General features: G+C 40.4%; 1 protein-coding gene across 4 annotated transcripts in view; it reads left to right on the forward strand.

Moving 5' to 3' along the window:
* Positions 1–19,022, forward strand: part of LOC139629734 (solute carrier family 12 member 9-like) — a 26,809-nt gene continuing 7,787 nt past the window's right edge. The window contains exons 1-14 of one of the 4 annotated variants that reach the window (XM_071492525.1): positions 1–208; positions 1,292–1,426; positions 1,631–1,768; positions 1,855–1,961; positions 2,566–2,767; positions 2,976–3,083; positions 3,335–3,446; positions 3,801–3,958; positions 4,549–4,631; positions 5,608–5,732; positions 5,872–6,064; positions 6,183–6,357; positions 6,474–6,620; positions 6,730–8,087. In XM_071492525.1, coding sequence (XP_071348626.1) covers positions 1–208; positions 1,292–1,426; positions 1,631–1,768; positions 1,855–1,961; positions 2,566–2,767; positions 2,976–3,083; positions 3,335–3,446; positions 3,801–3,958; positions 4,549–4,631; positions 5,608–5,732; positions 5,872–6,064; positions 6,183–6,357; positions 6,474–6,620; positions 6,730–7,667 — 2,829 coding nt within the window. In that variant the 3' untranslated portion in view covers positions 7,668–8,087. Of the gene's footprint in view, positions 209–1,291; positions 1,427–1,630; positions 1,769–1,854; positions 1,962–2,565; positions 2,768–2,975; positions 3,084–3,334; positions 3,447–3,800; positions 3,959–4,548; positions 4,632–5,607; positions 5,733–5,871; positions 6,065–6,182; positions 6,358–6,473; positions 6,625–6,729; positions 8,088–19,022 lie in introns of those variants that run through there. The other 3 variants (XM_071492526.1, XM_071492527.1, XM_071492528.1) reach the window with 3 other exon arrangements.

The raw sequence follows: 19,022 nt of genomic DNA on the forward strand, positions 1-19,022 counted from the left end.
ATGTCAGAAAAAGCTCCCCTTCTGCATTACCGACTCACCACCAGCTCCGGTCCAGAGCCGAAAGACGTGTCCAAACCCAGCGTCGCCAAGGCGGGCAGAGGCGGCGGGCGGCCCGATGACAACACCGCTGGGAAGCTCGGAGTGGTGTTCGGAGTGGTCATTCCTACTTTACTGTCCATGTTCAGCGTCGTTGTGTTTCTGCGGATTGGTGAGTAAGGGACAACAACTGTTACAGCACGAAAAGAAACACTTGTACAGGAATAAATATATAAATCTTGTGTAAAAATTGGTACTTTTTTGGTGATTTTCCTCAGGGTAGTGGAGACGTGTATGTAAGTGGGCAACAGCGGCGCCGAGATGTTAGCTAGCTAATCAGTCCGTTTGGGGGCAAAATTGAAACGCTGACTTTAGGGCTAAAAACAACTATGATTATTTTCATAATCGATTAAATCTAATTATTATTTTCTCGATCAATGAATAAATCGTTTTGACTGTAAAATTCGTAAAAATGTCAGAAAGAAAGAAAAAAAAAAGCCCGTTATAATTTCCCACAACCTAAGCTTACACGTTAAAAACAACAAGATATTATTTTTGCTGTCATATCATACTGTCATATGACAACGACTAAAAGCATCACATACTTAAATTTGAGAATCTAAATGTTTGACTTTTTTGCTTTAAAGATGATTAGTCGTCTATAAAACCGACCGATTAATTTTATATTGATGGACTGTTCGATTAAGCAACTCATTTTGCAGATGTCACTGAATAAGATAAACTCACTTGGGTTTTGGTAAATCGCAAATGCCATCTCAAGTAATTTCATTTTAAAAAATGACTTACTAAACTCTGCACGGCATGCCCTTTTCAGGGCTTTAGCAAAAAACTTTTCCTTAGGGATCAAAATGTAGCTGAGAAAAAGTAAATATCTAAGTAATAGATAAAATGTTGCAAAATTGTGAAAAAAGCTCATCACAGTTCCCAAAGCAGAAGGTGACATCTTAAGTTAGTGTTGCCTATTTGGTCCGGTTAACTGTCCAAAATCCAAAGATACTCAGTTTACAATGATTATAAACAGTGAAAATCAGCAAATTTTCTTATTAATCGTTTAATCAATTAATCACTTAATCACTGCATTACTTTATTCCATCTGTTGTTTTCGTATTGTAAATACTGGAAGAGAGCAGTAGGGGAAAAAATCAGCATGTTACTTTGCAGACAGTAGTAACATTGCATGCCTGAGAAACATTAGGGTACATTGTGAATAAAAAATTCCTTCTACTTCTGCCAGGATTCGTTGTGGGTCAAGCAGGGCTCTATCAGTCTATTGCCATGTTCCTGGTGGCCTACTTCATTATCACAATGACCGTCCTTTCTGTGTGTGCCATCTCCACCAATGGGGCTTTAGACGCTGGAGGTGCCTACTGTATCCTTTACTACTGAGAGACTTGTGCTGTAGCTTAAGAAACTCACTTGTGTGTTTATCTACTAATGCACAGTTTTCCTCTTGGTGTAATTCTGATCAGTGGTTGATCTTTAACCATCTTTATTCGGCGAGATATTGTGTCCTGATTTACTTGGTTTACTTTTATGAACCTGGAGTCAGAAATTCCTTAACTTGGATCCCCAGACATGATCAGCCGAGCCCTGGGACCAGAGTTTGGCGGCAGCATTGGGATCATGTTTTTCTTTGCCAATGTGTGCGGCAGTGCTCTCTACGTTTTAGGTCTGGTTGAGGCTATCTTGTCTGCCTTTGGCAGCCCAGAAGGTAAACTCCATTAGGACATGGTGGGACATCCAGGCATGTGAATGTGTTGGTATATTAATTAACCCTGTTTTACTGTCTCTCCTCAGAGGGTGCTGCACCTGTTGCAGGTCTCCATCAGGTGTTGCCTTCAGGATACTGGTGGTCTGTGCTTTATGGCACTGTCCTACTCTTTCTGTGTTTTATTGTCTGCTTGGTGAGACACCATTATTTTCATTTTACTTAATTTTTTCAAAATTAAGATACATATTGTCTGCTCATCTTGGGCTTATACAAATGGAGAGTTTGAGATTTATTTTTCAGACAACTGTGTTTAGCTAAATGCACAAATATGTCAAATAAAAACTCTCAAGGCTGAACCTTGTTCACTACCCAAAGAAGCTGCGATGTTGGCAAAGTCACAAAGATGTTGGATAGATCTGACGTCTTATTGACCAATTCAAAGATAAACTCTTGCAAGTTAAGATTTTTGTCCTGACTGCAATTTAAAGAAAAGGGCAGGGCTTCATTAAAATGAAATAAGTTGAAATGGATATATGTAATGTACAATTGGATATTTTGGTGGTAATGGTGGTCACCATGAACATTATAGTTTGTCCTCTAAAGACTATGGATATCCATGAGCAAATATTATTGCCAATAACCACAAGGTGCCTTGTCCTGGACTAAACTGACAATCAAGAGAAAACCTCGACTTCACAGTGGTGCAAGGGTAAAAGTCAGAGGTTCAATAAATCTCTATTAATAATAGATATATAATATGCCACTAATTCCTAAGTGCACCATGTTTGTCATCACAGGTGGGAGCCCAAATCTATGCCAAAGCCACCTTTATCATTTTCATCATAGTCACGACAGTCCTGGCTTCCATTTTCATCAGTTTCTTTATTGTGGGGCCTATTGTGGTGATTCTGCCAGATACTTCTGTTTTAAACAGCACCAGCCTAAGCAATGCCAGTTACACTGGTTTCCGGCTCCATACCTTGGAGGGCAACCTATTGCGTAAGTGTTGAACATGTTTCTGGTATGTTGTCAAATTTAATGGATGCACATTTTATAGGCTTTTAAATCTTTTTAAACAATGTTGGACCTGTAGGAATAAAAACCTTTGATCTGTTGAAGCAGAATGCACAAAGATGAATTGATCAAGATCCCTGTTTGTACAGCTGATCCCTCATATAATGATCAAGTCTCCTGTTGCTCCTTCTAGCCAGTTACACAGCAGACTACACCACTGGTGCCATGATGAGTTTTGCCACAGTGTTTGCTGTCATGTTCAATGGCTGCACTGGAATCATGGCAGGCTCCAACATGTCAGGTAAGATGATGTTAAAATAACTTCAATAAATACATTATGGAAGGGCAAACAAAGGGTCATTTTTTCTTAAGCTGTGTGCAACTTTAAGACAGAAAGGACCCATAGCTTTTAGTGGTGCCAGCCCCTGATTAAAATCCAGGATATGTTGTACTTGTCTGAGGAAGGCTAAACTTTCACATATCTTTAACAAGGTGTTATAGATTTGGTTGTTGGTTTTTTTAAAGAGGGAACTTTTGTTATGTGTTTTGCAGGTGACCTGAAAAACCCCAGCTATTCCATCCCAAGAGGAACGCTTGCAGCTGTCCTTATAACTTTCATCACGTACAATATGCTTAGTCTGCTGGCTGCATGGTCCTGTGACCGGTTAGACACACAGATCCAGACACAGCCAAACGCACTTAAATAGAACTAGCACAAATAAGATGAACTGTAACCCAAAAAGTTGTATAGGTGCCATAGTGTCTGATTACAAATTTGGCATCAAAATGTGATCTGTAGAAAAATTGCCCTCAGTGCTGTTGCTTTTAAGCACTTTTCCTTTTACATATACAGTCTTTTTCAGAGGTAGAATATCATAATTGTAGTTTGCGATTTTATTTTGTTTGCACAAATGTTAATAGATTTTTTTTTAAATCATGTTGCATTATTAATACAGTTGATCTGCTGAATTTTGTACATTGTTGACTCATTTCATGTTTTTTAATTCATCATTCTTAGTCACCTACTCCAAAGAGACTACAGTTTCCTGGGAGACATCAATATATGGCCGCCCCTGGTCACAGTTGGGATTTACTCCTCCACTATGTCTGCTGCCATGAGTAACCTGATAGGAGCCTCCAGGATCCTATATGCTCTGTCCAAAGACAACCTGTTTGGTGAGATTCTTGATCTCTGATTCTTCTTGCTGTTGAATTTTTGGAATTCATGTTGCCTCTTGTCCTTAATATTAAGAATTGTATGCCATAGAGCAGCAAATTATTTTTTTTAGAGAGATTTTTTTTTTTTTGGCAGTGTGGGATGTTAGCTGATGTGGACTCTGACCATTTCTGTAGTGCGAGGGATTTAATTACCAACCTTGCTTGTTTAGGTTATAATCAGGGCTAAATAGTTGATCCAGAGTATATGAAAGTGTATCCAATTCCAGCTGGTCTTCTATAAAGCTGAGTCAACATTTTAATAATCAGCCATCTGTTGAAAGAGGCCTCCATCTCAAATGTGAGAAATTGACACTTGTTATTAATTTAATCATGTTTCGTTTTCCTAGTGGAGGCATGTTAATTTGGAAAGCATCGATTGACAACAGATGGCTTGCAGTGTTGACTTTCTCAGAAGAAAAAAAAATCCTCTCATTGTGTATTTGGCTTAAGGACAAGTGCAGGATGACTCAGTTGTTTATCTGATTTAGGACCATGAGCAATAACAGACAGAGTGACTTTGCTTTTGTTAATGTTATAAATCTCTACAGGTGGTGTCCTGGCTCTGGTGAGGAAAACATCTCGAAGTGGGAACCCCTGGGCCTCGGTGCTTGTCTCCTGGCTGCTTGTACAGGTAGGATATTTTCTACTTTATACAAGGAGTTGTAAAAATTTTCCTGTGTGCCTAAAGTTTAGTGACAGAGTCACTTCCCTTACTCTCAACCCCTTCCTGTTCATATTGCTCTTTTATATGTTAAATTAGTGACCTAGTTCAAAGTTTTGTCTTGTGAAATGACTGTTTACCCAGCACGAACATTAAAGAGCAGCAATACAAAATTTAATAGATGTAAACAACAGATGAAGATGAGAAGATCTATCTACCTAAAGATAGATGTCAGATCTCTATTGTCTTAAGATTCTCCTATCACTCAGCAGTGCAAAATATTTTTTGCATCATTGTACTCGGCTTCAAATTTGCTGAACATTTGTCAAATGAAGAACATTAAAGGTTGAAAGGTTTTGCCAGGGAGACAGAGCAGGGCACTGTCCCGTTACACTAGTAAGTGACCTCCTTATTTCACTATCATGCTATTTAGCATCAGCATACTAGCTAGATAACAAGGTTTGCTACATTTTATGTTGCTTAAACTTTTCAGCATGGACATATAGCTGTAATTTAAACTAGTTAAGGTATTTATCATTGTGGTTCATATTGGGGTCAAGGGACGTCCAGGGGTCTGATGCTTCTCGTGTAGTCTTGATACAGGGAGCCATATTGTTTGTATAAATTGTTTTCGGGTACACTAATGTGTGTGCCAAAGCGTGCTCACCTGTATTGTTAGGTTTAACACATAATGGAATTTTGTCATTGTTTAAAATGTTCCAGTATGAATGAGATCTAAGCAGCTGAAGATACAAATAATTAGATAAAAAATAGACAAAAATAATTAGATATTTGTTAGATTTCTGTACTAAAACTGAATTAACAAAAACAAACAAAAAAATCCTAGGTGATCAAATATCACAGCATGATGTTTAGATAGCTAGATATTTAAGAGTTCTTTGGACATACTGTAAGCCAAATGAATGTTCTTTATTCCTGCCACTAGGTGGTGCTGTTTGCTGGTAAATTGAACACGATAGCTGGTATTGTAACCATATTCTTCTTGTTGGTCTATGCTGCTGTGAACCTGGCCTGTTTGGCTCTTGAATGGGCTTCTGCACCAAACTTCAGGTAACATGTAGGATATTGTACTGAGCTAAGCTTCCTGTTCTGGATTTACAAAACATCTTTAAAAAGGTCACTTTCATTCCATATTCTGTCATTCGTTTCATTTTTTTTTATTTATTTATTTATTTATTTTTTTATGTAGACCCTCATTCCGTTGTTTTACCTGGCATACCTGCACACTGGGCATCCTTGGCTGCCTGGTCATGATGTTCCTGATCAGTGCCATTTATGCCTTTGCCAGCATAGCCTTCATGCTGCTGCTCTTGATGCTTATCCACTACCTTGGTCCTATCAGCAACTGGGGATACATCAGCCAGGCTCTCATCTTCCACCAGGTGCACCATCACAAACATGCTGTACCAAATTAATTCACATAAAGCAATGTTATTAGAAAAGTTTTCATGAAATACTAAATCACTTTGCTCTTTTTCATCATATCTTTCATTTATTCAGGTACGCAAGTACCTGTTGATGCTGGATGTACGTAAAGACCATGTGAAGTTCTGGAGGCCACAGGTGCTGCTGATGGTGGCAAACCCTCGCGGCTGTACAGGTCTCATGACTTTCATCAATGACTTGAAGAAGAGTGGCCTCTATGTACTAGGACATGTAAAGCTGGGTTTACTGGGTAAGAATTTTATAGGTAGGGGGCAGAGATATATAATTTAATATATTCCCCCTTCCTTCAAAAAGTAACAACAAACACCCTTGAAGGAATGAAATAGTTCTCTTCTCTCTTTACAGATGGGTTACCCTCTGATCCTTTGCAGAGCCATTATGACTCCTGGCTGTCTCTAGTGGATCATCTAAACATCAAGGCATTTGTCAACCTTACCCTGGCTGACTCTGTCCGACATGGAGTTCAGAACCTGCTTTTCATTACAGGATTTGGTAGGCAAGTTTACCTAATTGCTGTGATGCTGATTATCCATTATAAACTCTGATTATGTATACTTACAGTTCTTCAAAATGCACATTTGATATATTTGTTTGCATCTAGGTGGAATGAGGCCAAACACCATTGTCTTGGGTTTCTATGACGACTGCACCCCTCAAGACCACCTTCAAGGTAAAATTCTTGTGTCTACAGGCCATGGTTTGGATGCAGTCTGTCCAACCAAAGAGCCTGGAGAGCAGCGATCGCCCTTCTTCCCCAGTGTACGGGGAGCTGAGGAACCCAAAGACCTTCAGGAAGAGGAATATGTGTCAGTGATTGCAGACGCTGTAAAAATGGGGAAGAATGTGACACTGGCTCGTTACTTCAACCTGTTCAATCGGGACGAGGTCTTGGTGTCAGGAAGAAAGATGGGAGGCCACCAAAGCATGACAGGGCCATTTGTTGACGTGTGGCCTCTGAATCTGCTTCGACCAGACAGCTGTGGCTATGTCGACATCTGTTCACTTTTCCTCCTCCAGCTGGCGTGCGTGCTTCAAGAGACACGTGCCTGGAAACAGGCAAGACTCCGTCTCTTCCTGTGTGTGGAGGCTGGTTACAGTCTGCAGGAAGAGGAGGAGAGAAAGCTCAGGGTGATGCTGAAGGAGCTAAGAATATCGGCCCAGGTGCAGATGGTGGCTTGGGACCAGGTGGTGGCCCTGCACTGGCAGAGACGAGGAGGACGGGAGAGAGGGAATCTGGTGGAGTCTACACAGAATGAGGAGAGGATGCAGGGAGAAGAGGAAGCTGAGAAGGCAAATGGTATCCAGACGTTCCCCAATAATGCTGCTCAGCTTTCAGATGAGTACATCTGTGCCGTCAACAGTCTGATTCACCAACATGGAGCCCCTAAACCTGCTGTGCGTTTCCTGTACTTGCCACGCCCACCAGCAGACACAAGCCGTTACTCTGCCTACCTGCACCAGGTGGACCTGTTGAGTCGAGACCTTGGCCCAACACTGCTCATTCATGGAGTCACTCCTGTGGTCACTACTGATCTCTAGATTTTTACTATCAACCCTTAATCCATCAACAATCCTGATCCTGTATTGTCCATTATTTGGAACTACCTGTTGCCACCAATTTATTCATCTGTTGTTGAAGCTAATGTTCGACTTATATTGATAAAACACTACAAAATGGATTCAATGACTTGAAGTTTAAATGTGATATTGAAAATAAGTGTTTTAGGCCATTAAGTCATCACTTGGAGATGGAAGTATAGTGGCATAAAAATGTATAATGTTCATATTATGTGGGGTGAAAGGAGGAAAAGTTCTTGCATTTCCCTCCCTTGGTTAAAGCTGGCGAAGTATCAGTATTAGTCCATGCTCTTGTTAAAGCACTGTTTACCGGGGAGACTGAGCATCGCTGTTTTCTTTTTGTTCATGTGAATAGAAAAATAAATGGAATGAATTGTTGTATTACCTCTTCTTCTCCCTATTCCTTACATCAAATTTATTTATTTTTTTTACATTTTACTGTGCGATCAAGTGAAGACAAGTATAATAATAGATAAACACATGAAAGAGGACAGAACAAACATGGAAAAGATAGACAAAAAAATAAATAAAAGATAATAGTTGTGGAGGGTGTTTGGATGCAAAAAAAATGCAGGTGTGTGAGTGTGAGGTGATGATGGAATGGCATTGCAGTGAGAAGCACACTACACTTATAAACAGTATTGACATGTATATTCTTTTAATTACAATACAGCAAAAACGGAGAAAAAAAAATGTACAGTAGAGATTCATTTATAATTGAGCAGAGAAATACCTATGGGTCATAACTCTTCACTAGTCTGCTGTATTTTACAAAGCAATTTTTAAATCCATCTATTCATTTTGTCTAAATCCATGGCTGAGGCATAACCGAGACTTGCCTATTGAACACCTGCAGAGGGCGATAAAGTATCATGATTTAGTTACATGAGCCTTGAATTGGCCAAAAGACTGTGCAGTAAAGTTTACAAGTAAATTAAAAAAAGAGAAAATTTGAGCAGCCTAAAATTAAGGTAATAAAAATGTTTTGGCCATAGTACTCCTGAAGTGTTTGCCTGATTTCAGTAGGGCAAACAGACAGTTACTGGGGTGAGATGAGTCTCTGATGATCCTAGTTGCTCTGGTCCTGCATCTCCTGGTGTAAATGTCTTGCAGAGATGGTAGATCTGATCTGGTGCAGCGTTCCACTGCCCAGATTACCGTCTGTAGTCCCTTAATGTCCTGTACACAGCTATTCCCAAACCAGGAGGTGATGTCCTGAGTCAAGACACTTTCTACTGCACCAGAGTCATTAGGATCACTGCAGAAACCCAAAACTTCCTCAGCTGTCTTAGATGGTAAAGAAGCTGCCTTGCCCTTTTGGACTGGGCTTGAATATGTACGCTGCTGACTTCTACTGAAGTCTACCACCAGCTCCTTGGTTTTGCTGACATTCAGTTGGGGGCAATTATCCTGACACCAAGATGTCGGGTTCTCCACCTCCTCCGTGTATACTGTTCTATCATGGTTGTAGTGATTGTTGCTGTACCACGTCTGCCTATACTTGGCTGTTGGTATACTATAGTAATAGTGGTAATGCCATTTAATAAATATGAAACTTTAGTTTTGGCACATGTAGACTTAAACTAGCAGCCAATGACTCACCAGACCAGTACTGGTCTCAGGATGTGGTTGTCTATAACCAGAATATCTGCATTTCAGTGGCTTGGTTGGGATGATATTTGGTCTGCACATCTCATTGACACTTACAAGAAGAAGAGACCTGTAGGTATATTAAAGCTCATGCCAAGCTCATATTTCGTACATAATACGTAGTACTTACACAGGGCTTGCACAGGAAATGTGTGGTAGGCAATTGCGAGACTATACCTGCTGACGCCATCTGTGGCATATGTCACGTTTGGTTAGAGAAAATTCCATGAGTTTGTAGAGAGGAATATTGACACCCACCTACACCTCACTGACGAACTGCATGTGGGAGGGAGCGTGTTCACAGATGGAGGCAGATTGGGCTCCAAGTGCTATTAAGGGATACTACATTCACTGATGCTGAAGAAGCATCTAAGATATAATGGACTAAATATTTTCTTTCCCATTTCTGTACACATTTTTAAATATAAACCTTTATTTGGATATCACAAAGATCAAAAGTGCACCTACAGTATATACCCAAAGGTTCAGAGCAGTTTTTGGTGTCATGTTCAGTGTTATCCTTCCCTTCCGCGTAAGCCAACAAGTGGAAAGATGGAAGGACTGAATCACTTCCGACTAGTGATTGGCCGGGAAAGAGAGATTCGCTGATGCAGGAGAGGCGTAAGGAAGTGTGAATATTGAAAACACACAGGTCCTCTGCTAGGCTTGTGTTTTTTGAAAGAGGTATCAGTGTTACATGTAATTAGTGCATTAGTACCCCCTTAGAAAAAAATGGGCAATGTTTTTGTTTAAAATCAAATGGACAAAAATAGTTTGAGCATTAGTTTTGATTCAAGGCAGACTCTTGGCTGGCAATGTTTAGAAACTGGAGATTGATGAGACTTTTTTTGTTTTTTTTTACTCCAGCCTACAGCATCTATCTTAGGTGGTGTGTTTTCCACATGCCAAAGAGATACATTTACCCTTCAGTGCCAGTTTTGAAGGGTTATGGGGAAATAGCTGTCTGTCTGTTCATCTCTTTTTAGCAATAAACTTTAAGCAGCTGTTGAGGACCAAGTGATCAAAAGCATTTCATTTTGATGACATTAATTTACCTTACCTACTTCATTTGAAAGTGCATTGACATAGTGCACATCTATTATCGTCATCATCGTCAGTAACACAGTCTGAGGTGTGACGTGCTTGCAGCCTGCTGACTAATATCTTTAGTTTCCGTCTACCATATTTAGAGTGGGGTTTTCACAGATTCTTGACTTGCAAATAATTCTGATCTGCACATTATCGTCAAACATCCTCTAATCAATGGCAGGAATTTAGCCATTAAAGGGCTGCTTTCATCTGGGGTCAGGCAGACACCATGTATTATTCTGAGAAATGATGAGAATGCCAAAATGAGATGACTGGAATTCTGATGGAACTAATGTGACAAAAAAAAAGTCTCACAAAAAATAATAACTCAGCATCAGTGAACATTGAAGAACATAACATCACTTCAGAACATCATTTGTGACAGGAAGAATAATAAAACATTTATCTTTACTGCTTTCCTTTTCTGAAATATAAACTAATATAAAAATAAATGTAACTCAATTCCCTCAGGCAACTTCATTGGCAGATTTAATATCTTCAGTACACTTTAGCAACTAAACTTTATTTATCTACAGAATTTCTGTACTTAACCCTTAAAATCACTGGGAAAATGCTTAATGTGAAGCTGTATGATTTTAGTGGCTTGAGAAGGTTTAGTTTTTGACTACACCAATAGTCATAGGGAAAAAGTAGCCACTTCATTTTTCTAAATTACCTTTTGAATGATGGTCAGCACTTTCCAATAAAACAGTAGGGTCTCAGTAGTGTAACACCCCCCAGTGTTTGTCGCAGGTTAATGTTGATACTGTAAATCATCATTCTAATGCTAAGGCTAAAAGATGGGAATTTTGGGGGGAATATTTGCTTAATTGACAGGTGTCTCAGCCTAGTCTTGATGGTTGCCACTTGCTGATCCCACCCAAGTTCTGCCCAGCCACCCAACCACCCAGACCCATCACCTATGTCTAGATTTGTATTTTGTGGCTTGACTTTGGCAAGCAGTAAACCTTAAACTAGGCTTCATACTTCCACAGTGCACTTTGTATAGTCTATGTAACTTATCAGCTGTCACCTGGCCAAAATTTCATATGTGCGTGCGTGTGTGTGTGCACATATATATGTGTATATATACACATATACAGTATATAAACCTCAGGTAAGTCCAAATCTGATTTTTTTTTTAATAACCTGGCTGATGCAGTCTCTTATTGGCAGTCATTTGATGACGGTGGGCCACAGCTAGAATGTAGAAGAGACAATGCCATCTGTGGCATACGTCACATTTGCGGCAGAATTTCATGAGTTTTCATTTACAAGTACTGACACCCGCCTACACGTCACTGACAAACTACTTGTGGGAGGGAGTGTGTTCACAGACACTGGCAGCCAGGGCTCTAAATTCCATAAAGGGATACCACGTTCACAGTCATGCAAGTAACCCAGACTTTTGCTAAAATATAATGGACTCAGTACAGCATACAGCAGTCCTACACACTTCCTACACACTTATTCTACAGCCTCGGGTGTCAGTTTACCCATAGGATGAATGAGCTGCATCACTTCCGACTAATGGGTGTGGGATGGAGGGTTGCTGATGTATGAAAAGCATAAAGAACTATCACTAATAACAAACAGTATCTGTCTGATACCTTTAATAGGCAATGTTGTTGAATAGTACAAAACATTTTCTGTTGAATGGGGGATCCATTAGTGCCCACTTGACAGAGAGTGGGCACTACTTCATGTGTTTGATCCTCAGTAAAATGGATGTATTTATGAAAATTCTTAATCAAAGGCAGCTGTATTTACATGCACCAAACAGGCAGCAGCAGCCGTGGTGGACTATACGAAATATGTGAAATGACGACATGAATCAGTGAATTAGTTTTTTATCCGGCTCTGTTTGAGTAGGAGGTGGAGAAACATTTTTATAGTCTTTTTTCGTTTTCAGGCCAACTCTATATATATAAAGGGCTAGTGTGTAGGATTTAGGGGCGTGCATTGGCGGAAATTGAATGTAATAGTCATAATTATATTTTCATTAGTGTATAATCACCTGAAACTAAGAATTGTTGTGTTTTCATTATCTTAGAATGAGCCCTTCATATCTACTTAGGGAGCAGGTCCTCTTCCACGGAGCCTGTCATTTTGCATTGCTATGTTCTATGGTAGTCCAGAACGTACTAACCAAACACTGGCTCTAGAGAGGTACTTGTACATTTTTGCGTTACCTCAAGGCCATTGCAGATTCTCCTACACACTTGGAACTGGCGGGGTAAGGCAAGGGGTATTCCCTTGATTGCAATCTGCAACCTCACTGCTGGATGCTACAACAACATGCACACTGGCTCTTTTCCAAGTAACATTTACTTGAAAAAAATTGTTTAAAAAAATCACGATTATTACATGCCAGTGACGCATCAGAACACATTTTTCTTGACCATTAGAAAAAACAACTAATTACTATGTTAATTACAAATCACATCGAAATAGGAGGTATTAGAGCAAGAATACTAATGACCTGTGATAGTTCTTTCTAAAACAGTACTAAGTAACCATCAAAAAAGTGGATGCTAATGGAGACATGGAGCCTAACCTTTGTGTATGAATCAAACATAGTCAGAACTGCTGGGATGCGGGGATCCTTTCTGTCCTTAAATCTGTTTTTAGAAATCTGCTGCCTTTGATTTGAAATAGTCAGTCTGCTCCTCTCCCTGATGGTTTAATTTGCTGAGGTTTTCATATTCCAAAGTTTTCTGTTCTGCTTTTACAACCAGTGATGGTTGTAAAAGCAGAACAGATGTACTGGAGGCATGTTATATGTTCCATACAATTATGGAAGGAAAGCTAATTGATTGGTTCTAGTTAATGTCCTTCAGGCACCCTAATAATGATCATAGTTTTTTTCCCAGTATTGCTGGGGGTTGCTAGGGGAGAAATATTGTTTGATGTGTCATACAGTCATGTGCCATTATGGTTTTTTCCTGAACAGCAGTATGTGACTCAGACTACAAATTGCTCAGTTGAGAGAAATTAAAATGTCATCTTTGCCCTCTGCCATTGATCCATCACAGAGAGATCCAAAAGTGCTCTGTAACATCACTGTAACTTTCTTGGCAAGGGGCAATACTGTAATTCATGCAATTAGTCAGGCAACACAGCCACATAATCTTGAACTGTCTTTAAACAGATTCTCCAGGTTTTAGTGTCTCCATGACGCTCAAACTTGGATTAATGGTGTTTTCGTCCTTGCTGTCCTCATGTGTCTGGTGCTATCAAGAATGAATCACCAGTGTCACCAAGCATGATTTCAGAATAATACCTAAATATCCTTAACTGGCAATCATTAAGGGTCTGAAAAGATACATCTACAGTTTCTGATAAACTGTCAGATACATGTACATTTTTCCTCAAGTATGAGAACCACTGAAATGTAAAATAATGGAGAGGCAGTTGGCTGCAGTCCATACAATAGTGCTTCTAATATCTGTAGCCTGAAGTGAAAATATCCCACATCATCTGCCTCTGTTCTCGGGATCTCTACCAGTGACGTAGTTCAAACCACTGTTAGTGTGGAAATAGCACCACTTCATGTAAGAGTGGGAGGAAGGTTGCAGACTGTTTTATCCTGTGGGACTGTACACTTCTTTCTCCAATGATACGCACAACCTCTATCTCTGAGTTATTTGTGAACTAATGATAACACAGATTTTACCACTAACCCTATAATTTATGTCACTTCTTTCAAGATCTCAGAGTCCAACATATAATTTGTATTGCTGTGAATTGGGATACCAATTGTGTGGTATTCACAGTGGTACTGGAAACACTTTTTTGAATGATTAATTCCATTTTTAGGTCACATTAGTGGATTTTTTAAATACTGAGGGCCTGTTTCTGTTTCTGTTCAGTGTCTTATTGTTAACTTTAGTCTGACAGTGTGTCAAAGGGTGCATTTCCTGAAAGGAGTTCTTTTATACATCAGTAGGTGCCGTATTTCTGATTCTATAAGGTTACATGACATAAAATGTGGAAATACTTCAGTATTTGAAGTAACAGCAATACACTAATTCTTTCACACATTTTGCATCTGTTGAAGACACATTTTTACTTCAATTTTGTATCATTTCATCATTTTAAAAAGAGTGTCACTGAATAGAACTGAAAAGCAAGCTAAGCCTCATAAATGACAATTTCCTCACGTCTACAAGTCTCTGGAACTCCACTGGAGGAAAGAACACCATTCTTCAAAAAGATATTCTCCCATTTGTGGTTTTAATGATGGTGATGGAAAGCGCTGTCTAGCATGTAGGTCCAAAATCTTCCATAGCTGTTCAGTTAGGTCGATGTGTCATGACTGTGAAGGCCATAGCATATGATTCACATCATTTCCATTCTCAGCAAACCATTCTTTGACCCCTAGTGCCCTCTGGATGGGGTCATTGTCATCCTGGAAGAGACCACTCCCATTAGGATAGAAATGCTTCATCACAGGATAAAGGTGATCACTCAGGACACCAGGAAGTGAGCCCTAGCCATGCCAGCAAAATGCCCCCCACAGCATAACAGAGCCACTGGGTCCCCTCACTGTAGGGGTCAAACGGTCAGGCCTGTGCCATTCTCTTAGTGTACGCCACACAGGCACGAGGTTATGGTGATGGATGACTCCGCTGACCATATCACTTTTTTCCCAGATCTCTGTAGACCAGTGCCAATGGTTTTTGCACCACTGAACTCTCAAATGTGTATTCATCATTGTAATTAGGGTTTTATGCACTGCAACCCTACTATAAGATACCTCTTTATGTAACTGGCGACAGAAAATAAAGATCAGAGTCTATAGGGCCTGCTCGGCATACATGTCACAGAGTGTGCTTGGATATTAATTGCTATATTGTACTGTGCAGTGCACCTGTGTGGAAGCATTTATGCTGCATTCACCCCCTAATGAATGCATGAGTGGAAGAGGATGTGACAGGGGCATGGAAGTTGAAACATATGTGTATCCTACTTGTTTTCGGGGCTACACATGTTTGGCATCCTCATCTGCTTTCTCACCTTTTCCTTTTGCATTGGCTCAGTCTGACGTAGAACACAAGGCAACCAGCACCAGTCAAAACTGGCTAGTTCTTTCTGCCATCTGGTGCTCTGTTCCTTATGCGGGAATTTGTTTTTCTGTGCAAGTATAGATCACACTACAGACTCTGTTCCATCTGTTGTCCCAGGCGCTGAATTAGATGATGAAAGAATCAAGACAACAACCATTTTGAATTATTTATTTTTTGTGAATTCTTTTTTGTTTCAGCCATAAAGAATCATAATATTTTAATACTAAAATGTCAAAGAATATTATCTGCTCTGTTGGTTATTATTTTATATGTATGGAGTATGTCACCAAATCAGGATTTTTGAGCACAAATCAGTCAATTTTTGTACATTTTGACAGCCCTTTAGAACTTTCTCTGTGGCTTTTTTCAATTGTAACCTTCACATTTGCAGATGAATGAAAAAGTGAGAATTTGCATCATGTGAAAAATGAGTAGAGATAATTTCCTATTAATGGCATCTCTGCCCAGAGCAGATGGTGAGACAATGTTACAGCACGCATCTAAATGTGTAAATGGAGGTCAGTATAGTGTGAGGTTTATGTTAATTTCTCGCACTTTTATTTTTGGGTCATGCTTTATACCTCCTAGTATTGTGTCTGCAAAAGACTTTGTAACACTGAAAAGTGCTGTACAAACAGGTTTTTTATTATGGAAGGAGGGAAGGCAGTATGATGGCTCGGTGGTTAGCAATGTCTCCTGGATTTGAATCGAGCCATTATTCCATTCTTTGTGGAAAGTGGTTTCTCTGTGCATTTCCTGCAGGTGCTCTGTTTCCTCAAACAGTCCAGAAATGCAGGTTAATTGGAGACTCCAAATTCTCTATAGTTATGTTGTAATGTATAACGTCCTATTATAGACTGGGGACCTTTACAGGGTGCTCTCACACAGATATGTAAGTTGCATGAGGTATCATTGACATGCATTTACAGCTGTGTTTATGAATTACTGCTTATGACAACATAAAATAGGCTTGGTGTAATAGCCACTTTACTGCAACACATTTCAAACTTAGCACCATTCCTACAGCAGCACTTAACACATGTTATTTCAAATATGACAAAAAGAAATGTCACAATACAAGTATAAACACAATGCAATTATGATAACAGGGAGGATGCCAAGCTCATAAATCCCACTCCTCATTACTGGTGACTATGTAATTGGAGTAATGAATTTTGGTGTCAGTCACCAAGCCTTTGTTGCCAAAGGCAAGTGAGTGAATTCATCACTGACTTGCTCACTTAACCATCAGCTGACATGGCTCCAAAACCAGCCACTAGGGGGACAATTCAACCTTTGACTGACTCCTCTGAAGAACACTATTCAAAACCATCCCAAACATTCAGTTGTGATAATAAAATTGTTGTAATTGGACAAATGAACATTTTATGTACGTGTGTTCAGCCTGTACTGTATCTTGTTTGTTTTGCTATTGACCAATTAATATACAAGATAGGCTGCTTAAATATAGTATATATGTATATATACTCTGTTTTCCATAGGTCTTTCAACTTAAACAGAACTTCAATAACATTAAAACATGCATATATAAGTTTGACTTCCATTCATCGTGGACAGCCTAAACTTAAGTCCTAACCCTTACCTTAACCAGGACCTCGATCAGAAATGACATTTTGCCTCAGTAGGACCAGGCTTTAAATCTGCTCGTGTTGTGGGTCTCCTCTGTCAGTGTCAAACTCTCTCCTCTTCTTCTCACAGTCCAAAAACATACAGGTTAGGTTGAGTGGCGACTCTAAATGGGTGTTTATCCTCTCTATTCATCAGACAGAGCACGACTCTGCAACATAACATCATGCTTGGAGAAAAAAGCAGCACACAGAAAACGTGTTTTTTTTGTTTTTTGTTATTTTATACCCATTACAACGCAATGCATTTGAGAAAACAAAACTGAAACAATGCCGTTGCAATATTGCACCAATCTTTATGTAAGTCTGCCTATAAATTAATGAAGTCACGATCAAAGTCTCCATATGTTATATCATGTTTCTTAAGACAGTCAAGGAGCCTTTAGCTGACGTGAATGGCTGCGCACCAACCACTTTACCCACATTGGTCACACTCACTTGTATAACCGTTTAGATAACAGTCGGCCGTGCTGAGCCGCCGAGGGCCAACCATCGGCATGGCTTCATTCACCGGCAGCTGCGTCGTAGTGATTTGCTCTCGCCTCTCTCACGGTGGCGGAAGCCGTGGGTTTCCACGTGAAATCGTTGACACCCTTATGTAAAACGATTGACGGGACTAGAGACCAGTCGCAGCGCGGAGCGGCAGTGCCCGTCCCCGCCCCCTTGGAGGCCGGGAGTGTCTTATTGGTCTAGAGCGCCGCGAGGCAGTGACGGGCAGCTCCCCGGACCAATGGGCGAGGACCTGGGGGGAGGAGCTTGGGAAAGGGGCTCGAAATGAGGTCACTGTCTCCGTCGGAGATCCAGGGCAGAGTACCGGTTAGTGAGGGAGCCCGACCGGAGAGAGGCGGCGTGAGAGACCGGCGCGGCACCGGTGGCACCCAGTGCGCTGTCTGGAGTCGGGATTCAACCACAGATGCGCCCAAAACAAGGCTTTATCTCACGGAGACGTCGGCATCACTAGACGATCTGCCTTCTGTGAGGTTTGTGGAGTTTTACTAGTATTCAAGAGCTTCATGCTGTTTCAGGATTTATGCTTCAAAAGCGGTAAAATGATAAGATAACAGCACCGTCGACCGGGTTTGCGCTGAATGTGCAGGATGCTGTGTGAGCGTGAAGTGTGAAAGTTGCATAACTGTGTCAGTGTGAGGGTCAATCCCGGTCAGTAGACTACAGGTTGACTCCAGCAGGCTGCCAGCCCTGCCCACATGACATCAGGGACAGGGAAACTTAGGTTTATATAAGGAGAGTAAATGCACCGTGCAGTGACATCGATGGTATATCGCGATGCTGCAGAGTTGACAGGTGACAGAAATGACTGTGGCCATCACAGGGGTGTCAGAGTCGCATATGGTGCATTGTAGACGTGCTTTCTGGTGTCACTGTCACATGAAAACTCCGGCATAACGCCTTATATAAAGAGTCTGCAGCAGCACATGGCACAAGTTCACATGCTGCACCGATTAGAGAAATTGCGAGATGTGAGCTATGGTTTCCACCGATGCTCTGATGCTCGAGTCAGGCGGTTTGCGTAGTTGTATAAAATCCTTACATAAAAGATACACCAGCTCTCTATAGTATTCATTCATTGCAGTTGGCTTTGACAAGGATGTTTAGGCTGTGTGTGGCTGAAGTGAGTCGTAAATAAGTATTTTCTTCAAATACGCAGCTGTTGTTCCAATCTCATTGAGAAATTGGGAAGATAATTAACTGCAGACAAAGTAACGGGATTTGATTAGTGCTGTCCCGAAGAAAAATCTTGTATCTCCAAAAAACTGACTATTTTTAGCCTGATAACACAAGACATTTTTTACATCATGTAGAGTTCTGACAGATTAGATAATTTACTGAACTGGTGCAGCCAG

The sequence above is a fragment of the Trachinotus anak genome, unplaced genomic scaffold, assembly GCF_046630095.1.
Source record: "Trachinotus anak isolate AG129_WGS33_773 ecotype Australia unplaced genomic scaffold, CSIRO_AGI_Tana_v1 ptg000012l, whole genome shotgun sequence".
Lineage (NCBI taxonomy): Eukaryota > Metazoa > Chordata > Actinopteri > Carangiformes > Carangidae > Trachinotus > Trachinotus anak.